This window comes from Salvia miltiorrhiza, chromosome 4 (assembly GCF_028751815.1).
Source record: "Salvia miltiorrhiza cultivar Shanhuang (shh) chromosome 4, IMPLAD_Smil_shh, whole genome shotgun sequence".
NCBI lineage: Eukaryota > Viridiplantae > Streptophyta > Magnoliopsida > Lamiales > Lamiaceae > Salvia > Salvia miltiorrhiza.
The window spans coordinates 9,573,150-9,593,460 of NC_080390.1; the positions used below are offsets into that span (position 1 = coordinate 9,573,150).

At 33.2% G+C, this 20,311-nt stretch overlaps 2 protein-coding genes across 4 annotated transcripts; one reads left to right on the forward strand and one right to left on the reverse strand.

Moving 5' to 3' along the window:
• Positions 1 to 9,096: 9,096 nt before the first annotated feature.
• On the forward strand, positions 9,097 to 11,487 carry LOC131022629 (clathrin light chain 2-like). The gene is made up of 3 exons (XM_057952136.1): positions 9,097 to 9,581; positions 10,870 to 11,023; positions 11,114 to 11,487. The coding sequence occupies exons 1-3, from the start codon at positions 9,103 to 9,105 to the stop codon at positions 11,426 to 11,428; spliced, it is 948 nt and encodes a 315-aa protein (XP_057808119.1). The 5' UTR covers positions 9,097 to 9,102; the 3' UTR covers positions 11,429 to 11,487.
• Positions 11,488 to 11,491: 4 nt separating this feature from the next.
• LOC131022628 (cold-responsive protein kinase 1) lies at positions 11,492 to 14,282 on the reverse strand. 3 transcript variants are annotated; one of them, XM_057952133.1, is made up of 6 exons: positions 13,869 to 14,282; positions 13,366 to 13,478; positions 12,857 to 13,067; positions 12,540 to 12,777; positions 12,241 to 12,391; positions 11,492 to 12,154 (listed from the first exon to the last, which is right to left on the reverse strand). In XM_057952133.1, exons 1-6 carry the CDS (start codon positions 13,933 to 13,935, stop codon positions 11,804 to 11,806), a joined length of 1,131 nt encoding a protein of 376 aa, XP_057808116.1. In that variant the 5' UTR covers positions 13,936 to 14,282; the 3' UTR covers positions 11,492 to 11,803. The 3 variants fall into 3 exon arrangements, with proteins under 3 accessions (XP_057808116.1, XP_057808117.1, XP_057808118.1); XM_057952134.1 differs by lacking the exon at positions 13,366 to 13,478 and having other exon boundaries at positions 13,869 to 14,240; XM_057952135.1 differs by lacking the exon at positions 13,869 to 14,282 and having other exon boundaries at positions 12,857 to 13,080.
• Positions 14,283 to 20,311: the final 6,029 nt, after the last annotated feature.

A 20,311-nucleotide genomic window follows, 5' to 3' on the forward strand; every position in this document is an offset into this window, starting at 1 on the left:
AGAACCTTCCTTTTTGGTCATAATAGAACCAACCTTTTATTTCTATTGAGATTTTGTTCTGCACAGACTACTGAATTTCATATTTCATTCAATGAAAAATCACCTCCCTTATCACGTAATTTATTTATTTACTTGTACACGATTCCTTAATTTTAATTCCTCGCACATCATAAAATTTTCTCTTAATCTTGTGTGATGCAGACCAAGGTTTTATCCATCAACATCAGTTGCTGTGAAAGATGCTCCAACGTTCCCAAGAAAAAAAAAATTATGAAAAAGCCTCGTATAACTTTTATCCCATCGTTTTGTTTTGTCAAATTTGGGTTATTTGATTAATTTCTTGATAGTTGATACCACCATTATGGGTTTTATGGCTATTTTCCTTTTCAATTTTGTTATCATCTTCACATATTATTATATCATCGAATTTAATACTCCATTTGCTATCATCTTCGCATATTATTATACCATCGACTTTAATATTTTCTGCTTGTATTATACACTTCATGTAGCTTGCAGTGAATATATAATCTGTACTAAACTCTCATCAACTGATAAGTGGTTATATTTTTAGTATTTATTCGCCTGTACAATTATATAAAAGATATTAACTTTTTTAATTTTCTCCTATAAAATTGTGTGTATATAAACTTGTAGTATTCTAGATGATATCATTTATCCAATAATCGAAAAATATTTACGTTGTAATTATTTGTTTATATTCAATGGTGTTATAAACTAGAGAGAAATGAGAGAATAGAGAAGAGAATATGTATTAAGCGTATTCAATATGAGGGCCAAATGCCTCTATTTATACAAGTAGGAAGCTAGGATTTTAGGGAGATTTCTTGGTCAACACACATAAGATATATCTAGAAGATATATTTACAACAATTTCCCTTGATTGACCAATCCCTAAAACAAAATGTTGCCTCATTAAAACCTTGCTAGGAAAACCCAATGGGACAAAACCTAGTCGAAGGAAAAAGAGTACAACTGCTTCCCCTGAACTTGAGATCATTGAATATCTTTGAGTTGACGCATGCCGATTTTGTGTACCAACTTTTTGAATGTCGATGTTGGTAATGCCTTGGTGAATAAGTCCGCCAGATTATCACTTGAGCGAATTTGTTGAACGTCGATATCGCCATCCTTTTTGAAGGTCGTGTGTGTAGAAGAGCTTGGGATAAATATGCTTTGTCCTGTCGCCTTTGATGTATCCTTCCTTGAGTTGTGCGATGCAAGCAGCATTGTCTTCATATAAAATAGTTGGTTTGGCCTTTGATGAAACTAACCCACACGACTCTTGGATATGACTCGTCACATTTCTCAACCATACACATTCTCGACTTGTTTCGTGGATTGCAATGATTTCAGAATGATTTGAGGATGTTGCAGTCAAGGTTTGCTTCACAGATTTCTTTGATATAGCAATTCCACCACATGTGAAAACGTATCTAGTTTGTGACTTAGCTTCATGTGGATCGGATAAAAATCCTGCATCCGAGTACCCCACTAGAGTATTATCAGAATTTTCTTGATAATATAATCCAAGGTCAATGGTACCTTTTAGATAACGTAGAATGTGCTTAACACCATTCCAATGTCTCAAGGTAGGTACAGAGCTAAATCTTGCTAGAAGATTAACAGAAAAAGCTATATCCGGTCTAGTATTATTAGCCAGATAAGTCAACGCTCCAATTGCACTTAGATATGGTACTTCAGGACCAAGTATCGTTTCACCCTCTTCGATTGGTCGAAATGGATCTTTCTTAGTATCAAGAGATCTAACGACCATTGGTGATGCATTATCCATATAGAAGCGTTTTAACACTTTTTCTGTATATGTGGATTGATGGATAAACGTTCATCCACGGATACGTTCCATTTGCAAACCAAGACAAAACTTTGTCTTTCCCAAATCTTTCATCTCAAATTCTTTCTTCAAATATTCAGCAGTTTTATTGAGCTCTTCAGGAGTCCCAATTAAATTTAAATCATCAACATAAACTGCTATGATTGCAAATCCACTTTCGATTTTCTTAATGAAAACACAAGGGCATATATCTTTATTCTTGTATCCTCTTGCAAAAGATGCTCGCTCAGTCTATTGTACCACATACGACTAGACTGTTTCAACCCATACAACGATTTTTGCAGTTTAATTGAATACATGCTTTTGGGTTTTGACTGCAATCCTTCAAGCATTTTTTTAAATCCTTCAGGAATTTTCATATATATGTCATTATCTAATGACCCATATAGATAGGCAGTTACTACATCCATAAGGCGCATATCAAGCCTTTGTGACACAGCCAGACTATCTGAAAGTAATAGAGTATATTTCGTCATAATCAATTCTTGGTTTTTGTGAGAAACCTTGTGCTATGAGTTTTGCTCTATATCTCATAACTTCATTTTTCTCGATTCTCTTTCTAATAAAGATCCACCTGTATTCAACATGGATTTTAGATTCCGGAGTTAGGGCTATATATTCAAATACTTTCCGGTTATCACAGGAATTTAATTCCCTTTCTATAGCTTCTTTTCACTTTGGCCAATCAAGTATCTATTTGTATTCTGTAACAGATTTTAGCTGAGGATCCTCATTTAAAACATGAAGAGCTATATGAAAGACAAATATATCATCAACAATGATATTTTCTCTCTCTAGTATCTGATGTTAATAATTTATTGAGATGTCATGATTTTCAGATACTTGTAATTCTTTAGGAATTATATCACTTTCATTGGTTGATTAGTCATTTTCGTCATTGTTTGGTTTCCATCTTGCCTCTTTCTTTTTCTAAGCATAGAATTTTTGGAACCAACTGGTCGACCATGTTTTTGACGAATTTTAGACTCATTTGCTGCCAAAGCTATATGTCCTTCAGGGACATCAATTTTAGTTGGAGTATTTGCAGCATGTATGTGAGATTATGTCACTTTTCTTGTATCTACAAAAGCATCGGGAATTTGATTTGCAATCTTTTGCAAATGAATGATCTTTTTAATTTCTTGTTCACATTGATTTGTTCTAGAATCAAAATGTGATGAGTTTTTCTCATTCCAAGAGATTTCTTTGTGCTTTTCTGGATGTAGATTTATTCCTCCTAATGTTGGAAATGTCATTTCATCAAAATGACAATCTGCAAAACGTGCAGTAAATAAATCACTTGTTAAAGGTTCTAGATACCTTATAATCGATGGTGAATCAAATCCAACATATATCCCAAGTCTTCGTTGGGGACCCATTTTTGTTCGTTGTGGGGGTGCAATTGGGACTTGAACCACGCAACCAAAAGTTCGTAAGTGAGAAACATCAGGTTCTCGGCCAAAGATAATTTGCATTGGGGAGTATTCATGATTGGCTGATGGCCTTAGTCGAACTAATGTTGCAGCATGTAATATGGCATGACCCCAAGCAGTAGTTGGGAGTTTTGATTTCATAAGTAATGGTCTAGCAATAATTTGAAGACGTTTAATAAACGATTCTGCTAAACAATTTTAAGTATGGACATGAGCTACTGGATGTTCAATCTCAATTCCAATAGCCATACAATAGTTATCAAATGCTTCAGATGTAAACTCACCAGCATTATCAAGACGAATTCTTTTAATTGAATTGTCTGGGAATTGAGCTCTTAATTTTATGTTTTGAGCAAGTAGTCTAGCAAATGCTGCATTTCTAGTAGAAATCAAGCATACATGTGACCATCTAGAAGAAGCATCAATCAATACCATGAAGTATCGAAAAGGTCCACAAGGTGGATGTATAGGTCCACAAATGTCTCCTTGAATTCTTTCTAAGAAAGATGGAGATTCAGAATTAACCTTCGTATATGAAGGTCTAATGACTAACTTGCCTTGCGCACAAACATCACATGAGAATTCATTTGTAGAAAGAATCTTTTGATTCTTTGTGTTGTGCCCATATGAATTATTGATTATTCGGCGTATCATAGTTGCTCCAAGATGTCCAAACCTATCATGCCAAAGCTTAAAGCTTTTTGTATCATTGAGCTTTACGTTCATGACATGGTTTGTCTCAATTGCTTTTATGAATGTGTAATACATTCCAGAAGGTAGTGTTGCTAATTTTTCTTTTGTCAGCTTATAGCCTGAAACAAAAGAATTTATGTAAAGATATTCATTGCTACCTTCTGCAATTGTCTCGATGTGGTATCCATTATTGCGGATATCCTTGAAACTTAGTAAGTTCCTTTTGGACTTACTAGAGTACAGGGCATTTTCAATATCTAATTTAGTATCATTTGACAAAATGATACAAGCTCTTCTGAAGCCTTCAATGATGTTTGATGCACCTGATATTGTGTTAACATTATCCTCAGCTAATGTCAACTTAAGGAAATACTTCTTCTTTTGAAGAATAATTTGTGTATTGACACTATCACCAAGACAAATATCATAAGATTCCATATGATGTTAGTGTATAGATGTTCATACCTTGTTAAAAACCTCTCCGCAAAAACCTTATAGGAAAAATTCGGTAGAGGAAAAGAGTACAAGACGTATATATTTACGCATATATTACACTAGTTGCCTCGTTAAAAACCCTAACTAAGAAAACCTCGTAGGAAAAAACTTAGTAAGGGAAAAAGAGTACAACCATTTGGCCTTTACGGCATTTGACCTTCACGGTCTAATTTTCGAGAGCATGTAATATATATTTCTCTTCAAGAGCATGTAATATTCTTCAGGAATATTACTTGTGCTACTTTAATAGCATCAATTTAAGATCTTGAATGTAATATTATTCAGGAACACTACTTGTGCTCAAGGTCCAATTTTCGAGAGCATGTAATATGAATTGCTCTTCAAAAGCATGTAATATTTTTTTTAGGAATATTACTTGTGTTACTTTAATAGCACCAAGATCTTGAATGTAATATTCTTCAAGAATACTACTTGTGCTATTTAAATAGCATCAATTAATTTTCAAGATCATTTTGAAAAAATAGATTGTATATATAATATATTTCAGAATATAACATGTCAAATATTCGAAATAAGAACATAAAAATCACTAAATTTGACATGAAAAATTAGTAATTCATATGTAAAAATAATTTAAGATCTCCATTGGTTATATAATATTCAATTCAATTGAAAATGAAGTCAATTAAAGTAGACGTATTTTATGAGTCACGTGTAATATAAATTGACATAAAATTACAAAAGCAATAGAATATATATTCAAGCAAATAATTTAATATATGTATTCACGTGTATAAGAATTGCAAATAAAAAACAATGTCAACTACATCATTTTTATTAGCCCATTACTAATTGACATAAATTAACATAAAATAAACCAAAGTATTAACGTGATGAAAAGCCAAAGCATTTATATAATTTAATTCATCTCAGAGGTCAACAATGATATATTATATCTCAAAAGCATTTAATATATGCAGCCTCAACAATATATGAGATTAATGTAATAAAAAACATTCGATCAATTAAAAGTTTTATTATCACTATAAGTAATATAAAAACTTTCAAATTGAAAATAAAATTAGGATCAGAATCAAACTGTGATATAATTAGATGCTTGTCAATTATGTCGGTTCTATTGATTAGGGTTCATTCATGGTAAAAAAAAATGGACAAAATAAATATCAGCACTCAATTAGATATTAATTACTTCAATTCACAACAAGCCATTCCAATCACAACATGACTGTAATAGCTATAGACATATACGATTCATGGAATGTAAGATTCTAAAAACCATACGAATTACAATTGGGTGCATGAAATCAATTAATCAAATAAAGCATATTCTCTCAAACTAGGTTTCTCGGTTATCAAGCCATTAAAATCCTAAAACTTCTTCAATAAAAAACATACATAATATGAGAATTTCGTGAAATCAAATAGAGATTTTCGTGAAATCAAATAGACATGAAGTTATTTAATTAACTACACTCTTATATGATTCACATAAAATTGACACATATTGATGACACAAAAATAAAATAGAATTACCTTTCTACAATCGAAGGGAGATGAGAGAACTAGAACTGGAGATGAGAGAACTAGAACTATCGTGTTGATAACGTGTTATAAACTAGAGAGAAATGAGATAATAGAGAAGAGAATATGTATTGAGCGTATTCAATATGAGAGCCAAAGGCCTCTATTTATACAAGTAGGAAGTTAGGATTTTAGGGAGATTTCTTGGTCAACACGTACATAAGATATATCTAGAAGATATATTTACAACAAGTGGTATATTATTCAACACATAATAATACCTTTTACTTATCTCTCATTATACCAAAGAATTGAGAATATGTTGCGTGAAAACTGCCCTTCTGATTTTGCTTATTTTGAGAATATAACTGCAACAACGAATTATGTGCTGAATAATATTATCTAGATACTAGTGCAGAACAAAAGGAGGGATTTGCTCTGAAAAAATATTAACTGAAAAGGCATGTTCAAACACATTTTGCCATAGTAAAAAACAAAGAAAAAAGAAATTTTTGAATAAAATTAAAATTGAATATAAATTGATCGGCAGAGGCAAAAATAACTCAACTGCATGCCTTGTTCTTCTGTTGCTGTGTCATCTCTACAGGAATCAAATGCACCAAAACCCCATTTTTTTATGGCTACTGATTTTAAGTTTTCAATCTTTAATCGCTTTCTCTCATGTAATCACAGAGAGGGGGAAAGGATTAAGTTAAACCATCCATCGCAGATGAAAAGGGCAAAAATGAAAGAGAATAAGTGAAATGCTATATGAATTTGTCGACAGCAAGATGTATGTATATTGTTAGGTAGTGTTGTACCAGCCAGATAAAATAGATAAAACAATGTTGTTTAAGTCACTGATTTAATTAATAGCTCTAATTTTTTCCTAATTTTTTGATTTGTTTCTTGTTTTACTCTCATTTGCGTGCAAACACTAAGAAGTCAATGTCTAATACTTTTCTTGTGGAGCCGTTGGAATTGCAGTAGAAAATCTTTGTCTTTTGAATGTGAATCTTGCTTTTTGTCTGGGAGAGAGGTGCAATTTATGGGAAAAATCATGCTCAATTGAAAGTTTATGTATTTTACACTAATTAATATTTGAAAGTCATGGGAAAAATGAGAATTCGTCCAAAGTTTGTGAATTTAGGCGTTATTTGTCATTTTTTTAGGGTTAAGTACTAGATTCCCCCCTATCGATGGCGTCCCTATTGCGTTTAGCCCCCTAACGTCAGGGGGGAGAGCTGCCCGCTACCTGAACGTGGCTTTTTGGCACCAATTTCCCCCCCCCCCCCCGCGTTTCAACGGACGTTAACGTCGACGTTAGAATTTTTTTTTCTTTTTTGATCCGGTGATTGAAGGATCGCCCCTCTCTTGCCCGCCACCGTCGCCGCGGAGACTTTCGCTGATCCCATCTCCGCCGTCAATTGAAATAATCTTCCTATCGCGTTAAGAATTGAAATTGTTGCTACTCTTCCTCGAGTACGTCGGGAAACACTGCCGCTGCCTCCCGTCGCCGCCGCGCATGGGTGCTAGATTATTAAGGTACACGGAGCAAGAGCCTTCAACAAGAAAGCCTGCTTCTCTGCCTTCGATTACATGCGAGTCATACACGCCGTCCGCAGCGGCGGCGGAGATTCAACCGGAGAAGGATACGGCGGAGGAGGAGAAATCGGAATCCCTAGAATTAAAAAAAAATGATTTTTTCTAACGGCGTTAACGTCCGTTAAAACGCGGGGAGGGGGGAATTAGTGCCAAAAAGCCACGTTCAGGTAGCGGGCAACTCTCCCCCCTGACGCTAGGGGGCTAAACGTGATAGGGACGCCATCGATAGGGGGAATATGGTACTTAAACATTTTCTTTATTCATTCTTCTTCCCCCATTTACCTACAACTTTACATTTTTTCTTTCAACGCGTTTTTGCCTGGCACCAGGCGAGGCGCCCAACATGCACCAGTGTGCGGCTCTCTCGACCCTTCGACTCGGTCCGACTCTCCATGACCAGTGTTGCGGATGCTCTTATAGCAAAATTTATATAATGTTCAACTACATCATTTAAAAATATTTATGTTTTAGTCACACAGACAATTCTGACTTTTGCCTTAATATTCATTCATAAAAAATATTTATTGTATGTAAAATTAGAAGAAGAAAAAAAAAATGAAAGAGGCATGATTTTAAGTTCATATACAAAATTAAATATGCGTGCAAATTCATACTCCCTCCATTCCTGAAATAAGTTCATATTTTTTCTTTTTGCGTCCCCAAATAAGTTCATTTTTCTTTCTTTCCATTTTTGAACAACTACCCCACCACTAATAATACTTTATTTATTCTTACTTTTCACTTTTTCATCACTCTCAATACTAATTATAACACTTTTTCACCTTTTCACCACTCACAATACTAATTATAACATATTTTTCTCCACTATCAATACACTTTACCATTTTTTCTTAAAATTCGTGCCGTCCCTAAAGAGAAACTTATTTTGGGGATGGAGGGAGTATATTTGCTATTACCATTTACCCCTTATAAAAAAAATAAAATCACAAATGAAAAACCTTTGACCAAAGAAGAAATAATAATGATAATAATGCTGGCTAAATGAGTCAATGTTGCTATCGAATATGGCCACTAATCTATTTTCAATAATTGTACAACATAGCTGTTTGATCAATTTATATTTTTCCATTAATCTCTTTATTTTTAAATTTGACTCGAATTAAACTCATGAAGCTCTTTTTATATAAAAAATTAAATACAATCTATAATTAGAAACTACGCATATATCTTAGGTCAACACTTGTAATTTTTAAATTTATTTATTTATTACTATTAATAACTTTTTATTATTTACGCATTATTATTATCTACGGATTATTATTATCTTTTTAAATTTATTTAGTATTATTTATTACTACGCATTATTATTATCTTTTTTGCGCAATGAGTGCTGACAAAAAAATCCTAGTTGTCACTTAAAAAATTACTAAGGCACTAATCTGACACGTCACCCGTGCATGGAATCCAACTTCCAGTTGGCACACGGCGCACAATACAAAACTCCCTATGCATCGAGTGCTAACGCGCGCATCTGACATGGCAAAGCACTATTGGCTACTCGCGAGCGCACAAGCGGAGCAGCGGCATGTACTACCTTTTCACCTGAGCCTGGTCGCATGCAATCGCCGCTCGATGCATACATGTATTGAATATCTCACTTTCTTTCAACGAAAACGAAGAGACGACCAATCCCAGTCGTCGGCGACATCGCTAGATAGAGAGATGTCATCAGAGTTTATTATCAGTGAAGACTCGGCGCGGCTCGGCTACGGCTCCCGGCTATCATCGCAGCGCTTTGACTCGTCGCGTTTCGACTCGTTTATTGACTACACTAATGAAGACCACCACGAAGGAGGCTTGGAGGAATACTTGGACACGTCGCCTCATGGCGGCGGCTATGTGGCGGCGCCGCCTCCAGCGGAGGTGGTGGTGTCTGAAGCCGGCGAGTTTGCCGCTAAAGGACCAACTCTGCCGCCTCCGGCGGAGAAGGGTTTCGCTCTCGGGGAGTGGAGAAGGTTAGTAAATCGATACACGCCTTAAAACGTATTCCATTCCTCCCCTATATTAATGCATGAAAATTTTTTATACGAGTTTTAATAAAAAGTTATTGATAGTATTCGTAAGAAAGAAAGAGTATCAAATTGAATTGTTAAGTATATTAAGAATATGTTCACTTTGGTTTTGTTTTATCATTAAGAAGATGCAAAAAGAAAAGATGGAAATATTTCATCATATTTTAGTGTTCGCACTCTTTTTATCTCATACTCCATCCGCTTTCCATATTTATGCATAATTTCTTTTTTGGTACGTCCCTCAAATTTATCCATATTTTATTTTTGGACACTAACATACAAATAATTTTTACAATTTTACCCTTTTAACTTATACTTTATTCTTAATATAATCAATAATCCCTCAATGTGGGACTGTTTCTCTATTATCAATACTTCAACCAACTTTTTATTAAAACTCGTGCCGTGGTTACCCATGCATATTTATATGGATGGAGGGAGTATTCTTTTCGATGGAAATTATAATATTATGAAGAGATATATATGAAAGAGAGAGAAGTAGAAATATAGACCAATGATATTTTATACTCCATATTTTGAGAGTAAAATTAAGAAATCATAAAAATATATAATATAAAAAAATATTATCACATCTGTAACTTGTGATAATATTATCAAAAAATATAATGAAAATGTGAAAAAATGGGGTATCCTGAAAATTTTCTTTCATGAGGAAAATTTTCTAATTAAGAAAACGTGTGAAAAGAGTTAATAAATGGAAAAAATATATGTATTTCACATTTTTCATCAAAAAGAAATAACCGTAATAGTAAATAAGTAGAGTAAAATTGTCAAAATTATGTGTAGAATATTGTTTAAAAATAAAAAACGCATATATTTGGCGGATATACTAAAAATACAATCAATGCATAATACTAGGTCTTACAATTCTTGAACTTTAATTTGTTATTTTGTTTGGATGCCATTATATTCTTCCAAATTACATCAACTTATCAACAGTAATTCAACAACATTATCATGTTTCACAACTCAAGTCAGCGTAGACAAAATTCCGTATTCATGTTAGTTTGAATTTTGAGGAATTTCGGTCCTTCGATATAATTCAAACAAAATTTTAAGTCCATGCACTATATGATTAATTTTAAAATTTATGCGCAACTTCATAATTATAAACTTCGTGTGTTTATAAGCCAATAACCCTAAAAAATACCAAACCTCACGCGCGCGCGTTTGTGGTACTGGTGCTTTTGATCTGCAAAATTGTTTTCAGACAAAACGCGATTCGGCTAGAGGAGAAGGAGAGGAAGGAGAAGGAGACGTTGAAGGCAATAATCGAGGAAGCCGATGAATACAAAGCAGAGTTCTACAGGAAATGGAAGATCAAGCGTGAGAATAGCAAAGCTCTCAGCAGGGAAAGGGAAAAGGTTCAAAATTTATACAGTTTTGCAGCTTAATTAGCTCAAGTTATGTCATGAGATAGGCTAATTAGTGTAACTTCAACTGTGGGGTTGCAGAAGTTTCTAGAAGGCAGAGAGAAGTTCCATGCAGAGGCAGACAAGAGTTTCTGGAAGGCCATTGCTGAGCTTATACCAAGAGAAGTTCCATTGATGGAAAACAAGGAAAAGAAACCTCCTACCATTGTTGTCATTCAAGGCCCCAAGGCAGGAAGGCCAACCGATCTCTCTCGTATGCGCCACCTCCTCGTGAAGCTCAAGCACGAGCCACCTGTGCACATGATCAAGCGGCCGCCTCAGCAACCTGAAAAAACCACCCCCGTTGCTCTTCCGAGCACGTCCCCGGAGCAAGGTGTGTTTGCTTTTGTAGAGTGAAGTTTGTTATGTAAATATCATATGTTGCAAGAAATAAAATGAACACAGATTTACTCACAGATCTAAAAGAATGAGTATCATTAGATAAAGATGATATATAATGAGAATAGGTATTTTCCTGAGAAATGAGAATAACGAATACGTCAATATATATATAGTGTTGAATAATTAAGCTGCTTGTAATGTATGAATAGTGTTTGAATAATTATTTGTGCACTATAAGCAACTTATTCAACTATATATACTGACTTATTCATATCAATTCTCATTCTCACGAAAGATAGCATTCTCACTTGATCATTTCTCTATCTATATATATATATATATATATATATACTAATACTAGAATTAATGTGAATTCATAAAACTATAGAGTCATCTAGGGATCACGTGTGTAGTATTATCATCTAAATGAGCTGAGCTCTTAAACTGAGAAACCGACTCCTTGCCTTTATCCGAGTGAGATGAGATAGCAAAGCTATCGCCTTCTGATTTACCCGAGCCATGAGGCCTAAACAGCCCGGGCTCCGTTAGTAGCTTCTCGTTGAGCACTACGTCCGTGGACAGCATCTTCACCACTTGTTTCATGTCTGGTCTCTGCTGAGAAGCTGCCTGGGTGCAGAACAACGCGACTTTCATGAAACGCGTTATTTGATCCTCTGCATAGTCGGCCAAATCCGGATCAACGACGTCTAGGAGCCTGCCTTCTTGGAACAGCTTCCAAGTCTGCACCATCGTTACAAATCAAAGATTGTTAGGACAGACAGTGAACACAAGCATGTCATCACCGCATACACGAAACACATCCCTACCCATTCGAGTAGCACGTAGAATTCCTCTCCGAAAGCAGCCTTACTACTACTCCTTCCACTTGCAATCTCGAGCACGAGCACCCCAAAGCTATACACGTCTGCCTTCTTCGTGAGCTGCCCCAGCAACGCATATTCTGGGGCGAGATATCCCCTGCATTAGACGATGAGAAACAAAGAAGAGTCGAAGGGTTATGTTAGGAAATAACACACATAGATATGGCTGGTGTTCAGTTCCTTCAGACTCCATACTCAGATTATTCAGACAAAAGATTTTAAGGTTGAGACTAATGTGCACTTACACTGTCCCTGCTACTCGAGTGCTAACGTGGGTGACATTATCAGGAAACAGCTTGGCCAGCCCAAAATCTCCGATTTTAGGGCAAAAATCCTCGTCAAGAAGCACATTGCTGGCCTTTATATCGCGGTGAACTATGCCCGGCTCCGCATCCTCGTGGAGGAACGCGAGCCCCTCAGCCGTGCCCAAACATATTGCAGCCCTCCTTGACCAGTCCAGCCCGACCCGTTTACTGGAAGAGCCTGAAACACAACGGCATCACACAATCTTTGTCGAGGCCTAGCCGTGTCGAGCCAATACTAGTTCTGTGGTTATTATTACCTAGCAAGGCGCTGTGGAGGCTGTTGTTCTCCATGTACTCGTAGACGAGTATTCTGTGGTCGCCCTCGACGCAGCAGCCGATCAGCTGTACGAGGTTAGGGTGTTGGATCTTCGATATCGTGCCGAGTTCTGTCAAGAACTCCTTTATCCCCTGCTTGGATCCAGCAGAGAGTGCCTTGATTGCAACTTGAGTTCCATCTCTCAAAACACCCTGCAAAATCATACTAGTAACTACAAATTATGCCTTCAAATACACAAACTTTCAATTATTTACATTTCCACACAGTTTTCAATTTTCAACGAATTAATGCCAACGTGACAAGTTGAAATGACACATAGTGGCGTAGACATTCAACTACATTGGCTAGTAAAGCCGTGTCGACATTTTAAGCACCCACCTCGGTATTAATTTAGGGGGAGTTGACGACTGTGTTAAAAGAAATGGATGAAATTTGGTGTAATTGTAAATGTAAGTGCAGTTTTTATGGTATCTGAAATGTAAAGCTCACTTTATAGACTACTCCGAAACCACCTCTGCCGATTCTGTTGGAAGGGTGAAACAGCCTCGTCGCTGAACGCAGAGTATGATACGAGAATAGCCTCACGTTGTTTGTAGGGATTTCTGACACAAAATTAATATAAGCATTCAAACAAAAGCTGCGTCGAATTGCAAATGTCAACGTTGACTTTCATGATTCAAATTTTTACATCAATTCTGGGCAGGAGCAAAACCTCAAATTTCAATAAATTTAATTGCCCTTTTTTCCCTCCATTTCCTACATTTTTTTATTCATCTAGATATTACTGCATAACAAAAGGTGAGATTCTTCTTTTGGAGGCATTCACCAGTTTTACTCTGAAAAAATATTATTAATATCCTCAACTGAAATTGAGAAGGCGTGTTCAAACACATTTTGCTATAGTAACAAACAAACACACAAAAAAAGGAAAAAATTGAATAACAAAAAATTAAATATAAATTGATCGCAGATGCAAAAGTAACTCTACATACCTTGTTCTTCTGTTGGTGTGTCATCTCTGCAGGAATCAAATGCACCAAAACAATCAGAAAGGCCCATTTTTCTTTATGGCTACTGAAATTCCAACCTTCAATCGCGTAATCACAGAGAGCGGAAAAGATTAAGCTAAAGCATCGCAGACGAAAAGGGTAAAAATTAAAGAGAAGAGGTGAGATGCTATCGTTAGGTGGTGTTATACCAAACAGAAAGAATTAAATAAACAAAATAGTGTTATCACGATTGCGTGTGGTTTAGGTGGATCATTAATAGCAGTATCTCCCACTGAGGCGGAGTTTGACAATGAAGAGAGAGAGAGAGGGAAAAGCGAAATGAAGGTGGTGTTCCCGCGGCAATTGTACTCTCAGGAGCCGTGAACGTAAATATGTGCAGTTTCATTTATACTAAAAGTTCACGCTGACGACACTGCCCCACGCATGATGCTAGAAGAGATCCTCTGTCCCACTATTTAGCGTTTATCACATGTACTACTTTTAATTTCTTATAATTTTTAATTATATTTTTTTTAATTTTAATTTATTATGCTTTAATATAATAAAAAGATAATTAACAAGGGTTCACTCATCCAATTAGAATTTATAATTATTTGAATTAATAATTGATTATTTAGGTCCATTAATTTAAAATTAGGGTATATAATTTTTTTAAATTTAAATTTTTAGTGATAAATATTAATTAGAGTTAATAATATAATAATATTTTTTATTTTTATAAAAAATAATTATAAATTAAATAAATTAAGAGTGATACACGGTGGTACACACTAAATAGTGGAATATAGGATCCCATCCGCATGCCCACAGCCACCAATGTTGTTCAATAATAAAGTGGGACAATCAAGATTGGTCTTAGTGAGATAAAGAAGCGTTTCTCAATTCATAAATATTTTATTTTCAATAATAAAGTTGGAGGTTCGGAAGTAAAATGAGAAGTTATTACTATAAAAATATACTGTCTCGCTCCTAAGAAATAGTCATAAATTGAGATGATACAAGTTTTAATAAAAGTTAGGGCTGTATACGAATTGAGCCGAGCCGAATACCTTTAGGCTCGGGGCTCGGTTCGCAAAAATTTGGCTGGGCTCGAATTCAAGCTTTAAAATGAGCTCGACTATATAATATCAAGCTCGAGTTTGGTTCGAATTCGGTTCGTTATTCGTTTATTTCGAGTTCGAGCTTGGCTCGATTTTGGAGCTCGATTTCATTCTCGGAGCAGAGACACACACACATAGCATAATTTTTGAATCAAACACAAATAAGATTGGGGACTGACGCGATATGGTGTTGTGTGAGTCGGGGTCGAGGGTGAATGAAGGAGGAAGGCCAACGGTGTCTTCATTGCTATTGTTCGGCTTAGGTAGGGACTGACGCGCGCGACCGAGGTGGAGCTGTTGTGAGCAACGGCGGTGGCTTCTTCAAATTGACCGCTCGGCCGAGAGAGAGGAAGGCGGCTGTGTTGTTGTTGTCACAACGGCGGCGCTGCTTTTGTTGTTGCCGAGAGAGATGGAAGCGGCGGCTCCTTTGGTTATGACGAGATTTTGAAATTTTAGGGCTGGTAGTGGTCGACTGGAATTGGAAAGCCTGGAATGCTTACTGCTTAGATAATTAGATTAGAGTTAGATTTTCAAATAATGGTAATTTTGAGATTTATTAGTAGAAAATTTGAAGCTCGAGTTTATTAATTTTGAAATTCTTTTCAAACCGATGAAGAGCTTGTGACCTGGTTGATCACTATTTTATTAACAATGAAAACTACAGCTAATACATCGCAATTATAGTAATAAATAGTAACCGATTGTCGTATCCTCAGGGATTGATAAACGAAATAACTCTAAGTAATCACAATTCAGATTTTCACAATATCCAAACAACAAAATAAAGATTGATGAATTGAAATTTAAAATAACATAAAACAAATAATAACGAGGATAAATCAAATAATAAACAACTCTGACCCTAGGGATGTACTATCGTTAATTAAACACATGCATTCAATCTATTGATTCAATTACCAATTTAATCCAGCTCTGATAAAAGATCACAGTATTATTCACAAGCTTCTCTAACGAACACCTACGAACGTAGATTAATAAATCCCTTATCACATTCAAGACTCAAAGGAATAAATTAACTCCCAACAGCACACAAAGAATAGTTTCCTATAGCTTCACCTGTCGCATTCAAGACTCAAGGCAAACACTATATCATGCATTATTCGATCCAAGTTCTAAAAACTAGAAAACAATGAAAAATAAAAGTTACTCCTTACGTCCCATTATTCATGGCATGTATTATTGACTGATTGTTATAACTAAAAGAAAAAACCACTTATTCCAAATAATTAAAAGTTCCAATAGTCAAGTCCTATTGAAATTAACCTAACCTAATTAATCTGAATTAGAGACGCCGTATTCAAGATATATAAGTAGAAGTGGAATTTCAAAGTCTCATGGTATGCCACTCATAAATTTTGTTTAACAAAAAAATTTACTACCACATAATTTTATGCCTCGTTCCTATCTGAAACAGTATAAATACCCATTATACAAACAACAGAACATTATTATGTCAACTAAGACGTGAAGAAAATGACAATGGTTGACTCTTTGTGAAAATGAAATCCAAATGCACCGAATCTTGTACATGGATACATAATAAATCCTATTATTTTTATAATCGTGGAAATTAAATAAACATGAATTGTTGAGGATTCATGAAATTTAGAGTTATTATTATTATTATTATTATTATTATTATTATTATTATTATTATTATTATTATTATTATTATTATTATTATTATTACTATGTGAGTTTCAATATGCCGCTACTTTTTACATTTAGGGCATGCTTGTTTGGCACGGATTCTGTCCTGGGAAAGTAATCTGATGCCAAAATATTAAATTCCTATGTTTGGTTATATTTTTGTCAGACAGGGAAAGTAATCAAAATCCTGAAAACAAAGAAAGTAATGCAACTTTCCAGGATTCTTATTCCTATCTTTTCTTAGGTATTCTTTTTCCTCATTCCCAGGATTCTCAATATTATTTGTATTATTTTATAAAATTCAAATTATTATTATTATTATTATTATTATTATTATTATTATTATTATTATTTCATTCATGAATTATTTTAAGAAAATCATAATTTAATTCTTAGAATTATGAATCATATTTATTATTATTATTATTATTATTATTATTATTATTATTATTATTATTATTATTATTAGTTCATAATTTATTTTAAGCAAATTATAATTTAATTCTTAGAACTATGAATCATACTTTATCATGAAAATCTTAATTTAATTTTTTAAAACTATAAATCATACTTTATGTTGTACATTATTATTATTATTATTATTATTATTATTATTATTATTATTATTATTATTATTATTATTATTATTATTATTATTATTATTATTATTATTATTATTATGTAAGAAAAAAATTGAATTTAATTTTAGAATTATAAATCATATAATTAACCTTAATAATGTACTTTGTTGTTACTATAAAATTAATTAGAGAAATTTATTATGGAGATTAAATTATAATTTAATTCTTATATATATTGATTAATTATATTTATTTAATGATACAAATTCAGAATCTTAACAATTAGTTTTGGTATTTCCGAACACTGGATAATGAATCTATTAGGATTCATTTTCCACGGAATCATTTTCCTGGGAATAACAATCCAAATTCACATTACTTTCCTGACAAACAAACATGCCCTTAGGGCATATTTGTTTGTCAGGAAAGTAATGTGAATTGAGATTGTTATTTTTAGGAAAATAATTCCATGGAAAATGAATTCTAATAGATTCATTATCCAGTGTTTGGAAATACCAAAACTAATTGTTAAGATTATGGATTTGTATCATTAAATAAATACAATAAATCAATATATATATATATAAGAATTAAATTATAATTTAATCTTCATAATAAATTTCTCTAATTAATTTTATAGTAACAACAAAGTACATTATTAAGGTTAATTATATGATTTATAATTCTAAAATTAAATTCAATTTTTTTTCTTACATAATAATAATAATAATAATAATAATAATAATAATAATAAAGTATGATTTATAGTTTTTAAAAATTAAATTAAGATTTTCATAATAAAGTATGATTCATAGTTCTAAGAATTAAATTATGATTTGCTTAAAATAAATTATGAACTAATTAATCAATAATAATAATAATAATAATAATAATAATAATAATAATAATAATAATAATAATAATAATAATAATAAGTATGATTCATAATTCTAAGATTAAATTCATAATGCTAAGAATAAGTATGGAGATTAAATTATAATTTAATTCTTATATATATATATATATAAATAATAATAGAGGGGGGGCAGTGGGGGCACTGGGCCCCACTGAAAATTTTAAAAACATTAGGGGTATTTTAGTAATTTTATATTTAATATTAAATAAATACAAAATATTAGTATTATTTTTAGTAATAATTCCAATTTCTCTCTACTCAATCGTATATGAGATATGTTATCGAATGATTGTCTAATATCTTACATCAGAAATGATGAATTTGTAAATATGTACTAATGAAACGATTATGTAGCGATTTCAAAACATGAAAATTAAATAGAAGAGAAATTTTATGATGGTAGAATATTTATTTTTATTTTTGTAATATTATGGTGCAACTAATGTAGCATTATGATTTTATTGAAATTGCTAATATTCGGAGTCTTTTATAATATTATGATTATTATTTTCTTCGTCTCAGCTAAGTTGATCAACTTATTTTCGACAGAAAATTTAAGAACTTAGTATTTTAAGTGTCTTTGGTAATAAAGTGAAATAAGTGATTAATTTTATTTTTTTGCTTATATATATTTATTCCATATAAGAAAATTGATCATCTTAATTGAGACGGTAAAAAAAAATATTTACGAAGTTAGTTGGAACCAAGAGAGTATTTGGCCCCCCCTGACTGAAAAGTCTGGCTACGTCACTGGTTGTGCATATAACATATAGAGTTGGATCTAAATTGTATTATTATTTTCTAATAAATAATCTGAGCATTCCGTCAAAATAGATACTAGGAAATGGTTTGAATAGAAATAAATAGGACCTTCTATGCCATGTTAATTAGTTATGACCAAGACTGTTTGCAGTTTCAAGTTTCAACGTTTATTCATTCAGCTTATGTTTACTACTTCAACTTTGAAAAATTTATGTTCATAAATCATAAAGCTGTTAATAAAGGGTGTTTATGACCAAGACTGTTTGCAGTGAAATTCTTTTATGTGATTTGAAAAAAAAAATGCAAAATTTCTTAAAAGTTATCTACTCCCTATATAACCCCCTTATGCTGGAGAGGTTAAAAACATGAAAGCAAAAATGTTTTGGCAAAGAAATTCAACGAAGCAAGTTAAAATATTGAACTTTTGAGAGAGCTGGCTAATTAAAAAAGTATATTATTATTATCTCATCACAAAACTGTAGTATTATTGACTTGGTGGCAAACAAAGACAAGGACGAAAGAACAAAATCAACGAATCTAGATTTACACAAATAAACATCATGTCTAGAGGAAATGCCACCATATGGACAAAAGGATTAATTAATTAATTGAAATGTAATCTACCACAAATAAACAAAACTCTGAGAACATTTCAAACAAACCTTGCACATTTTGAAATTAAATAATGCCTCCTTTTTTAATTTTCAAAGAGGAGGCGTCAATTTATTGAATAGAATCTTCTTTCAATATTTCCCTATTTAACTTAGACACAGTCAACAAAGAATAAAGCCATGTCACCCACCTTATGATTTAACTTTCGCTTGTGATAAAAAAAGGGGATAAATTTAGAGGCATTTGCAAAAATGCCCTTTTCTTATAAACACTTGTAAAAATGCCCTTTTTCATAAGTGAAAAAGGGCATTTTTACAAGTGTTTATAAGAAAAGGGCATTTTTGCCTATTAACACATAAATTTACCTCCATAATTTAACTCAAGTCAAATAATGAAAGAGTGCACTCAAACCACAAAAATGAAGATTCATACTACATGGGCTCCTTTCCCATGCATGATAACGCCCTAATACATTAATTGTTTCAAAAATCAAAATCTTTTATAAATTAATGACCTGCTGTTTACTAAGAGCATTCGCATCGTGTAATATCCACATCGCTTACACGATGCGGCCTACTCGTGTAGAGCCGCCATCATGTAAGCCAATGCAACCTCTCCTTACACGAGGGCTACACGTTCTAACGTGTTGCCCGATAGCCTATTCAATTCAGGCGCGTGTTTAACACGAGCCATTAAAAAAAAATCGAATTTTGAATTTTGAAGGCAGCTTTGACTGCCTCGGTTTGCGTGTCTTTTTTTTACTGTTCGATTTTTTTTTTTCTT